General features: G+C 40.1%; 1 protein-coding gene across 1 annotated transcript in view; it reads right to left on the reverse strand.

Annotated features, from left to right (window-relative positions):
• Window positions 1-12,342, reverse strand: part of NBEA (neurobeachin) — a 516,634-nt gene that overhangs the window by 401,974 nt on the left and 102,318 nt on the right. The window contains exon 6 of the mRNA XM_050714797.1: window positions 4,707-4,833. Coding sequence (XP_050570754.1) covers window positions 4,707-4,833 — 127 coding nt within the window. The remainder of the gene's footprint in view (window positions 1-4,706; window positions 4,834-12,342) is intronic.

The following is a 12,342-nucleotide window of genomic DNA, read 5'->3' on the forward strand; positions in this document are numbered from 1 at the left end:
AACAGATTTATTGGGTCATACTAGATTAAGGACGTATCACTGCAGCTTTGTCTTCTGAAGTCATGTGTGACCAGCCTAATTTTTTTTTCCAAGCAACAATGAACAAAGTAATTTTTGTGGGCTGAAATTTTGTAGACCCCAGGGTGAAAAAAAAATGTTTTCCCTTTTGTAGGAAGATTATATTTCACAAAGGAACACCTCAATAAATTCGGCAGAATATTAATCACTGAGATCTCTGAAATTTAACTTGACTAAGCTAAGTAAGTGCAACTAGTTTTAGTCAATGTTTTAGTCAATGCTTCGTTTCTGAATCTTCCACGTCACCTAACAAAAATGTTACATGAAAAATTCCCTTGTCCTCTTTCATTCAAAAGTTTATTTAACAATAATCTCTACTTGGTGATTATGATTTTCCTGAGATGAGACATTCTTTGCAATGGCACTATTAAAAATTGTATCTTTTATAGCTATTTACTTATATTTACAGTTCTGATACTTTTGTAACAGTAATAATCTGATAACGATAACCTCCAAGTTCTGTCCACATATATTCTATGATTTTCCTTTTACAATGCTTTAAGAGCATTTCAGACAACATACCAGTCTGCAAGCTGGTGTTCAGCTTGTCCCATTGTGTGTAGATTAAACTTAATAGATGACTCATTTGTTTGGAAACAAATAGCTCATTAATCTTCTGTTGCAACACTGTCCACAGATCCTATAACATGAGCAATACCATCTTTTGATAGCATTGGTGTGCATGTCAAGCTTTATTTAAAAACAAACAAAAACCCACAGATTTTATCATTTTGCTATTTTTTTATTTGCACGTTAACCACAATTCCTTGCATGTGCATTTTGTTTTAGTCAAAATCTCCTTCCTGTCATGCAATTTTTTTGAATCTTTAGCATAGCTACTGCTTCAGAACACTATGTCTGTTGCTCCGATCTCCAAGACAAGCTCTAAAAAACACTTTGAATTTGTTTTTGCGTGTAGCGTCTCTGACAAATGACGATGGAGAACTGGTAATGACAGATGGGGAAAAGGCAGAGGTACTTCTTTGCCTCAGTCTTCACTGGTGGTCAGGCTTCCCAGATCTCCTGTCCCCAAGCCTCTAGGCAGGGGCTGGGGGAGCCCACTGTAGTGAAGAGCATGTTTGGGACCTCCTGATGCAACTTAACAAGTACAAGTTTATGGGCCTTGATGACACGCATCCAAGGGTCCTGAGGGAACTGGGTGATGCAGTTGCCAAGCCACACTCCACCATAATTGAAAAATCATGGCAGTCAGGCAAAGTCCCCAGTGACTGGAAAAAGGGAAGCATCACTCCCATTTTTAAATAGGGTAGAAAGGAAGACCTGGAGAACTACAGACCAGTGAGCTCCACCTCTCTGCCTGGCAAGATCATGGAATGAATTCTCCTGGAGGTAATGTTAAAGCACGTGCAGGACAAGGAGGTGATCCGGGACAGCCAGTGTGGCTTCACCAAGGGTAAATCATACCTGACCAATCTGGTGCCCTTCTATGATGGAGTAACTGCATCAGTTGACAAGGGAAGACTGACTTATGTCATCTCCTTGGATTTCTGTAAGGCCTTTGACACAGTCCCATATGACATCCCAATCTCTAAATTGGAAAGATACGGATTTGAAGGGTGGACCAGCTGGTGGATAAGAAATTGGCTCAATGGCCATACCCAGAGAGTAGTGGCCAATGGTTCTGTGTCCAGGTGGAGGCTGGTGACAATCGGTGTCCCTTGGTCTGTCTTGGGACGGGTGCTTTTCAATGTCTTCATCAATGACATAGACGATGGGATTGAGTGCACCCTCAGCAAGTTTGCAGACGACACCAAGCTGAGTGGTGGGGTTGATACCAAAGAAGGAAGAGACGCCATTCAAAGGGACCTGGACAAGCTGAAGAAGTGAACCTAATGAGGTTCAACAAGTCTAAGTGCAAGGTGCTGCACCTGGGTTGGGCCAATCCCAGACATGAGCACAAACTGGGAGAAGAACTCATTGAGAGCAGCCCTGTGGAGAGGGACTTTGGAATTCTGGTGTACAAAAGGCTCAATAAGAGCCAGCAGTGCATGCTTGCAGCCCAGAAGGCCAACTGCATCCTGGGCTGCATCAACAGAGGCATGACCAGCAGCTGGTGGAGGGAGGGGATTGTCCCCATTTACTCTGTTCTCGTGAGGCCCCTCCTGGAGTGCTGCATCCAGGTCTGGGGCTCCCAGCACAAGAAGGATGTGGAGCTGTTAGAGCAAGTCCAGAGGAGGGCCACAAAGATGATCAGAGGGCTGGAGCACTTCTCCTGTGGAGAGAGCTGGAGACGTTCAGCCTAAAAAACAGAAGGCTCTGGGGAGACCTCATTGTGGCTTTTCAATACTTAAAGGGGTCTAATAAAAGAGACGGAGAGGGACTTTTTATTCAGTTAGATAATGATAGGACAAGGGAGAATGGTCTTAAACTGAAGACAATAGACTAGACATTAGGAGGATATTCTTCGCTGTAAGGGTAGTGAGGCACTGGAAAAGGTTGCCAAGACAAGCTGTGGATGCCCCATCCCTGGAGGTGTTCAAGGCCACGCTGGATGTTTTCAATAGCAAATAATATATGCCATTGTATTGGGTTTACATGGCAAGGGTTTGGTAGTAGGGGGCTGCAGGGAACACCTCTATGAACAGAGCCCAGCAGCTGCCCAATGTCACATCAGAGCCAGCTCCAGCTGGCTCCAAAAGGGACCTGCCGCTGGCCAGAGCTGAGCCAGTGAGTGACGCTGGTTGGGCCTCTGGGAGGAGATTTAAGAAAGGGGAAAAAAACTGCTGTGTAACAGCAGCTGGGGAAGAGAAGTGAGAACCAGCCCTGCAGCCCACAGGTCAGTGCAGCAGGAGGGCAGGAGGTGCTCCAGGCATGCAGCAGCAGTTCCCCTGCAGCCTGTGGAGAGGCCCCTGGTGGAGCAGGCTGTCCCCCTGCAGCCCATGGGTCCCACATGGAGCAGATCTCCATGCTGCAGCCCGTGGAGGAGCCCCCAGTGGAGCAGGTGGATGTGGCCTGGAGGAGGCTGCGGCCCATGGAGAGCCCCTGCAGGAGCAGGCCCCGGGCCGGAGCTGCAGCCCGTGGAGAGGAGCCCACGCAGGAGCAGGGGTCTATCGGGAGCTGCCGCCCGTGGGGGACCCGTGCTGGAGCAGTTTGGTCCTGGGGGATGGACCCCGTGGTACAGAGCCGTGTGGGAGCAGTTCTTGAAGAGCTGCTGCCTGTGGGCAGCCCCTGCAGGCTCAGTTTGAGAAGGATGGCATCCCATGGGAGGGACCCGACGTGGAGCAGGGGCAGAGAGTGACTGTGAAGGAGTGGCGGAGACGAAGTGTCGGGGACCGACCACAGCCCCCATTCCCTCCCTGCTCCCCTGTGCCTCTCAGATGTAGAAGAGGGTGAATGGGGGGAGGTGTTTTTAGTTTGCTTTTAGTTTCTCATTATGTTTGTCTGCTAGTGGTAGGCAATAAATTATATTAATCTCCCTGGGCTGAGTCTGTTTTGCATGTGACATTAATTGGTGAGTGATCTCAACCCTTCAGCCCTTTCCATCATATTTTCTTCCCCTTTTCCTTTGAGGCAAGGGAGTGAAAGAGTGGCAATGGAGGAGTTCAGCTGTCCAGAAGGGTAAAACCACCATAGTCATACAAAAACACTTGCAAATATAAAGATTTATTCCAAATACTTTCTAAAATTGGACATGTGACCTAAAGTGTACGAAGCAAGATCTATGAGAAATATAAAACTGTCATGAAAGTTGTATTAGGATATACTTCAGTAGATCAGCTGATGATTTGACACTGATATTCATATAATGAGATACACATTTACTAGTATTTCATAATTAACTATCTTAGGTAGAATAGCAAGAGCTAACATTTTCTAAGTTTGGCATGAAGGAAACTACAGTACTTCTTAGTAAAAAGAATATCTTGCTAAAATATGAAAGACTGCACTGAAATTCAGTATAGGAATCCTAAAGCCATCAAAAAATAATTAAAAAAAATCTTCCCAGCAAAATACATACAGGAATGTTATCAATGACAAACACATAATGATCGCTGCATGGGAAAGTTAATGCTGCATCTAACTAACTGAAATCTTGAAGCCACAAGAATCATTGTTCTCTTAGGACTACTAGACATGCAGTAGAAAGAAACACAAATATGATCTAGAGAAATAACCAAGACTTACTATGAAAAATGAGAAATCCCAAAACATCACCAATATAGAAAAAGTTCAGATCCTTGTTTCTCCCAGCAACAGATAAGGAAATTCTAACACTGCCAGCAAAATTGTTCCAGGCATTGTCACCAATGTTACCAAGTACAGAATGTTCAGAAAAAGAATTACTTCTGTAACATACAGACCTTTTAAAATGAAATACAACCATTTCACAAATACTTAAAATTCTTCAGCATCTGAAGCTAATTAAGCAGTATTTTTAAAAACAAGTTAGCTTTATAGAAATGTAACTTCATAAATTATTATTTTTAAACTGATTCTAGCCTGTAACTGTCATTACACTCCGCATGACAGAGAAGCTAATTATAAATAAGAAATTACGGATTTTATCTACAGATGCCATATCACTAAAATGATTTTAGTACTTACTTCCAAAAGCACTTTGTCACATTTTCAATGATATTCTTTACTGTGCATACTATTTTGCTTACCTTGCGTGGCTGAAAATCATACTTCACACAGTGCTGGAAACCTTTGCCTTTTGACTTCAGCGATGTAACTATTAAACAGTTGCCGACAAAATGAGCAGAATACCCAACACCTTTACTAGTGCGGAAACTGAAAAGAAAAGATTATTACAGAAATTAGAAAAATAGGAACTATCATATAATAAAACAAGGTTCAAATACACTCTAAAGTGCCATGAGAAGAAAAGAAATTGGCTTTTGGAGCACTGAATTTAATTTCCTATTCATCCTCTCTCCCCACCCTGTCTTGGGGGTGGGGGAGCAATCAGTGGTTTGCTACTAATCTTCACCATGAACTTGATTCCATGCTATGTTCTAAAAATCAATATTTTTTTTTTTCCTCAGTTTCCAGAAATGCAAGATGGCAAATCTCATATTTTCAGGTTTTACCCTCAATTTTCTAATCCATCATAATTACAAACATTATATCTGATTTAAGCTGTAAATGCAAATCCATCACAAAAACAAATGCTATGCTTAGATTTTGAAAGATGTCTTGCAGTTTTAAAGGGCTAGGAGAACAACACAATTGGTATGACACGTAAGTCTGGATTCAGGGTAATTACTATGCACAAGAATTATTTCTTTTTCAGGACTGATGATTTAGTTAGGACAATGATCTATGAAGTTGTAGACCTCTGAGTTGTAGATTTATTTTAATTAGATGAAGGATTACAATTTTTAAAAAGTAAGTTTAATAAAGGTTTTCAGTTTTCCTGTGGCAAACATCATAAAGATAGAAAAAGCTGAAAGTTAATACATTTCTTTATGTGTTTTTGAAATTAAAAACATTATAAAGAGATATTCTGGCCTTCTTAAAAGACATTTTGCAAATGTAGTTGGTGGAAATCAATGAATTAAATTAAACACAAGATTTTTAAAATGTTCATTCCACACTTACTGCTATGTCAGCTATGTCACTTATTCCCTTTTGTGTACAATAAAGAGAAGTGTGTTATCATTAATACGGAGCACAATTTACAAAAATTTTAGTCTAAAAGTCACAAGTTAAGATACAAAAAATAATCAATGACTGAAATATATTGGTTCTAAATGGTGGAGTTCATCCATAAATTTGAAATTCAGTTTTTAAAGTATTAAAAAAAGAATCATTACAAATATATGAACACTTGCATACACTCATATAGCCCAGTAATTAACACTTTCTCATTTCATTAATGCAGTCTGTTTTCAAAATAATTTCATATTATTACAATAATGATGTTTTAAATGGTTTTACTGTTGGAATATTTTCATTAAACACATTTACTTGTTTTTTCGTAGTGCCATTAAGAGGTGAGAATCACATGCAAACAGTTCAAATTTCATCTTACTTAATAGCTGCTGAAACTCTACATCTTTAATCTATCCCACTATACTAATACCATCCCACTATACTAATACCACCCTGATTTCAATATGCAAAAAAATGCATAATTATATACTTAAGTCCATCTTCAGAAACATATAGTTAAATCTGTATGTGTACATTAATGGAGAAAAAAAGATTTTCCTCTTTCTTCACTGTCAAGAATATAGCTGATAAACCAAAACCTTCTGAGAAAAAACAAAACAAAACAAAACAAAAAAAAAAGCCTTACAAGATAGGTGGTATGACTACACCCTGAGGTGGCCAGATCTTAGATGTTTTTTCCAAAGTAATTTTTTTAAAGGGGTCAAAAAATGACATTCAAATTCTCAAATTCCAGAAAGCTGCTGTTTTATGTTAATAATTAGAAAACTTATACTAAATGGAAAAAACCAGAGTGATCAGGCTAAAGCGAACAGGAATAAGAACATCTATAGACATACTCTTCTCCACACCAGCATGTCCTTGTGCAGAGGTCCTTACTTACAGTCTTGATTTAAGTCATCTTTTGAGTTGCAGCGTACTATGCCTCATATCACATGCCTGGTGAACCAATGCAGACGAAGTCAGAGATCAGAGGCAGTCTGGGCTGCAGTGAGCAAACCCTGTTTGAGTCTATGATCTCAAGGAACACGGGCCTGGCAAAGAGCAAAGTCAGGACCCTGAACTTCCAAAGACCAAACTTTGAGCTATTTAAAGACCTAGTGAACAAGATTCCCTGGAATACTGTCCTTAGGGTCAAAAAGAGCTGAACAGATCCGGCAACTCTTTAAGGATGTTTTTCTTAGAGCACAAGAGCTCTCCATCCCCATGTTTAGGAAATCAAACAGAGAAGGTAAGACACCAGCATGGCTGAGCATGGACGTGCTGGTCAAACTGAGGTGTTGGAAGGAAATAGGCAGCAGAAGCAGGGATATGTGGCCTGTGAACAGTAAATGGATGCTGTCCAGATGCTGCACATCTGGCATTGGATCAGGAAAGCCAAGGCACAAATGAAACTGAGCTTGGCAAGTGATGCAAAGAATAACACGAAGGGGTGCTATACTTACATTGGCCAGAAAAGAAAGGCCAAGGAGAGTAGAATATCTCTCTGATAAATGAGAAGGGAGAACTGGTAGCAACAGACATGGAGAAGGCTGAGGTACCTAATAACTTCTTTGCTCAATCTTCACTGCCAGTCAGCCTTCCCACATTTCTTGAGTCCGTGAACCTCTAGCTGGGGATTGGGTGAGCAAACTCCCCCCCGCTATAAGTAAAGAGCAGGTTCACAACCACCTGATGAAACAAAACAGGTACAAGTCCATGGGGCCTGATGCCATGCATCCCAGGGGAACTAAGGGAACTGGCTGATGAAATTCCCAAGCCCCTCTCCATCATATCTGAAAAGTTCTGGCAGTCAGGCAAAGTCCCCAGTGACTGGAAAAAGGGAAACATCACTCCCATTTTTAAAAAGGGTAGAAAGGAGGACACAGGGAACTACATACCAATGAGCCTTACCTCTCTGCCTGGGAAGATCATGGAAAAGATCCTCCTGGAAGCAATGCCAAGGCATGTGCAAGATAAGGAGGTGATCTGGGACAGCCAGCATGACTTCACCAAGGGCAAATCATGCCTGACCAATCTGGTGGCCTTCTATGATGGAGTAACTGCATCAGTTGACAAGGGAAGACCGACTGATGTCATCTACCTGGACTTTTGAATGGCCTTTGACATGGTCCCACATGACATAGTGGTCTCCAAATTGTAGATTTGCATCCTGTGCTGCATCAACAGGGGCATGGCCAACAGGTCTAGGGAAGTGATTGTCTCCCTCTACTCTGCCCTCGTGAGGCCCCATTTGGAGTACTTAAGAGCTTAAGAGAAGCTGAGAGATCTGGCGATGTTCAGCCTGAAGAAGCGAAGGCTCCAGGGAGATCTCACTGAGGACTTTTAATACTTGAAAGCAGCTTATAAAAAAGATGCAGAGTGACTTTTTACTTGTGCAGATAATGATAGGAAAAGGGTGAATGTTTTTAAACTAAAAGAGAGGAGATGTAGATTAGAGGTTAGGAGAAAATTCTTCACTCAGAGGGTGGTGAGGCCCTGGAACAGGTTGCCAGAGAACCTGTAGATGCCCCATCCCTGGCGGTGTTCAAGGCCAGGCTGGACGGGGGATAAGGCCCTTGGCAACCTGATCTAGTGGGTGACATCCCTGCCCATGGCCAGGGGGTTGGAATTAGACGATCTTTAAGGTCCCTTCCAAACCAGGCCAGTCCATGATTCTGTGAGCTTTGGTCATCAGTGTGGTTCTGCTGGCCTGGAGCCATGTTTTGGTTTGTTCTTTCCCTTTAGCAGAATGTTAAGGTGCTACTGAAGCTTTATTTTCCCAAATTCAGGCTGTGGTTTTTTTCAGTCTTCTATCTGCCTCTGCATGTGGTACAGAACTCTTGCTCCCCTCCAGCTGCCACTCTGGAAGGAGCACGCTCCTCTGCCACAGCCCTTTATATAGGTTTCCAAACAACCCTCCTTGCAAAAAGAAGACACTATTTTAATAAGCCTAAATAAACCTAAGACATAATCTAAGAGTGAACAGGAAAAAAATAATGTGCTGCCCATCACAACTGACCTCAAAAGTGAAGACAATTTATAACACTGCCATTCTCCTTTGTCTACTGAGAATTAGTTTCAACACAGACCTACTTTAAGGATTTGGTTTTCACAATGACCCCAGAGGCAGCCATATCCCACAACAAAAAGCATCAGTGAACAGCCTTAGGGGAGAACACTACCCATACATAGATATAACCTGCATTACCCATCTATACAAATAACCTACAATACCACAGTACTAATTCTATACAATAAAATAAAGGTTAAACATGTAAAAATGTAGCCTTGACAATACAAACAATTGGATATGTTGTGGGCTAGTTTGAGACTTTGATTTACCTCCTTTGGGCTTCATGGCATTCAAAGAACTTTTCACAGGATAGCTGCATCTCTCACAATGCCAAATTTGTTTCTCAGCAACATATGTTATCTCTATAAGCTAAAATAGTTTTGGCTAACAGAATCAGATTTTCAAGGATAATGAAAAAAATGTACAGATTCATTACATTCTGGCATATGGTGTAGTATTATTTGATTAAAAATGTCAAATAATATGTATTTTTTTTAAGTTGCCAACAGCCAATAAGTGTAAATGCCACTATGTTTTTATCTGATAAAATGCCATTATATTTTTATCTGGTAAAACATTAGTAACATTTTGTAAAATGCATGCTACAGCTTTTAACAGAAACTAATAAATATTTTGTTACACATTGACAACACCCTGGGAAAAAAAAAAAAAAGCAAAAAGGGGGTGGTGGCTTTTGAAGAAATGTCTACACCTTTGAACTTTTTCCCTTTTATCCCCAGTTATTGGACTGATTTTGTCACCACTGTGGTCAAACTGGACTGTTCCTGAAATTTTAAATACTGAAATGTCCTTAGTTGTGTAACTTCCTGGAGCTCAGCATTTGAAGACAAGAAAGCACTGAAATAATGAAGTAATAGCTCATTTCTGAGCAGGACAGCTCTCTCCATCTTGGAATAGTATGATTTTATAAACATGAAGGCTTGCCAATACCAATCAAGATTTCACTTTTTTTTTTTTTCCCCACATTAATTAGCATTCTAATATAACCATAGTTGAGAAACTGAGAACACAAATTTGTTCTCTGTTTACCTCAATATTATAATACACAGATTATGTTAATTTTCACATTTTCTTTCTTGCCAAAAGTAAAGTAGGCTAGGACTGTTCTCTAGGACAGTACACATAAATTGCCTTACCTATTACCTACACATGTAGAACTTGCCACATACAAAAAGGAAAAGCACAGAGGAGACAAGAACAATACTGTCAACCCCCATGTGGTTTCATGAGCATTAAACTACTTCCCATTGCTGCTGGTATAAGATTTTACTACACATAGTTCATAAAAACAGTTATCAGCTTCATATCATCTCTTCTCTCAAAGCAGCTACTGGATGCTGTTACACTTCAATAGCAGGTAAGCATTCTTCCATCCACTGGTGAAATGGTTTAATGAGTCCAGTTTCTTTAGCTTAGGATTGTTATAAGCAATTTAAGATAGGAGCATTTGAGATAATATATTCTCAGACTCAGTATCCTAATTAATTCTTGCCTGAAGGAAAAAATGGCTTCTTTTCTACTAATTCTGGAGTTCCACTATATGCTTTTGCAACTGTTTAGCATTATCTCTATTATTATTAGCACCAGAGATGGAATGAAAAGTCTGGAAGGCTTTCTTTGGTACTTATTGTCCCTACATCTTTAAAAACAGAATTTAGAAAATTGTTTCAGAAACTTTAGTTTTTCTTCCATTACATGGTTGTGGAAGCACTTGGACTTTTTTAAGGACAAAACCCTAAAATTATGACAATCTAGCCCAAGTTTCACCCTCTAATTTCTTTACAGACCATAATACACAAATTGAAATAGAGCATCTCAAAATAGAATAAAAAATGAAAAAAATCTTAATATCTGTGCTGAGTCTGTCTAAGTCCTGAATTTACTTGGACGCAATGTTGCCCTAACTCTGATTTTAGCAGAAACAAATATAGAGACTTAGAGTGTTGAGACTTCCCAATTGGGTGCTTAAAGATAGCCCTAAATTTTCACAGTTTATATGCCACTTTTAAGAGAACAATTCCAATGATTTATTGAACCATGATTAATATTATACTGTGTATTATTATAATTGTAATAGTTATAGTGACCATAGGACTGTGTCTAAAAATTTGATTTTTTCCCCACTGTTTACCCCCCAGATCTCACATTAAACAATCCATCATCACGAGATTTTTGCTTAAATTCTAAAAACAGAAGTCAAGATTATCCTTAATTTCATTCCCCCCCCCCTTTTTTTTTTCTTGGAAAGTTTCATTATCAAACGTGTATTCCAGAGCACAGTTCACTCCAGAGTGTTCTTTGAATTCTACCCAATTTTAACATGGTCTCCTAAAAGAAGCAGTGATTTTCAACTATAAATGGCACTCCAGCAATGCTTTTGCCAAGATTTCAGGAAGCAACCACATCACCTTCACTCTTTTCTCTGTTTGTTCCTTGAAAACGTTACATTAGTTCTTTCAGTCAGAACATTGAAAAGGCAGTTTATGGTCAGTTGGTTACCTACAATAACTCTGAAGATCCTTCTGTAATTACACCTGTCTAATACATAACAACTGATTCTGTAAGCATGGCACCCATTATTCACTGCTAGGTATATGACCTCCAATTGCTTGTATTAAAATTTGTGCTATTTAATTCTGTTCACCTTACCATTTGAACCTGACTGCTTTTTAACAAAGTCTGTTCTTTATTTCTATTTAGCACCCATACAAATGTCAAAGAATTTCCTTTCAGTATTGTTACCATTGACTTTGTAATTGGTAAGTTACAATAACTGCTTTAATACACAAGTATTAAAACTCTCACTTAGCAGCTGCTCAACACCATCCTAAGAAACAGCTATACATATATATATTTAACAAATTGGCTCACAGTTCTTGAAGCAGCATCTAGTGTTCATCTAATTACAAAACAATAGTTTTCCCTCACATCTGGCAAATGTGAAAGGACTCCTTTACCTCCCTTCTCCATTTCTAAGCATAAGGTTTCATATTATAGTCAGGTTCATATAACAGCTCTCTCCCACCAGAAAGGTCTCTGGACAATTCTTTCTGCACTCACTTAGCACCTGGATCATACCTAAGGTGACCTGAAATAGTCAGCATGGATTTACAAATTGGAAATCATCCTTGAGCAAACAGATAACTTTCTATGATGAGATGACTGGCTTGGTGGATGAAGCTGTGGATGTTGTTTATCCTGATTTTTTTGTAAAGATTTTTCAACGCTCTAACATAGCGAATATAGCAGATGAAGAATGATCTACATAAGTAGACCGAGGCAGTCTGAAAAGTGGCTGAAACGCTGGCTAAAAGTGATAGGGGCATTGAGTCCAGCTGGAGGACAGTTACTATCAGAGTACCCCAGGGGTCAATACTGGGTCCAATCTTGTTCAGCTTCATTAACCTGAATGGTGGGGTAGAGTGCATCCTCACCAAGTGTAGAGATGATACAAAACTGCGAAGAGTGGTTGATACACCATGGAAGTGTACAGCCATTCAGAGGGACCTTGTCAGGCTGGAGTAATGGGCCAAATATCTCCTAAAGATCAA

This window comes from Cygnus atratus, chromosome 1 (genome assembly GCF_013377495.2).
Source record: "Cygnus atratus isolate AKBS03 ecotype Queensland, Australia chromosome 1, CAtr_DNAZoo_HiC_assembly, whole genome shotgun sequence".
NCBI lineage: Eukaryota > Metazoa > Chordata > Aves > Anseriformes > Anatidae > Cygnus > Cygnus atratus.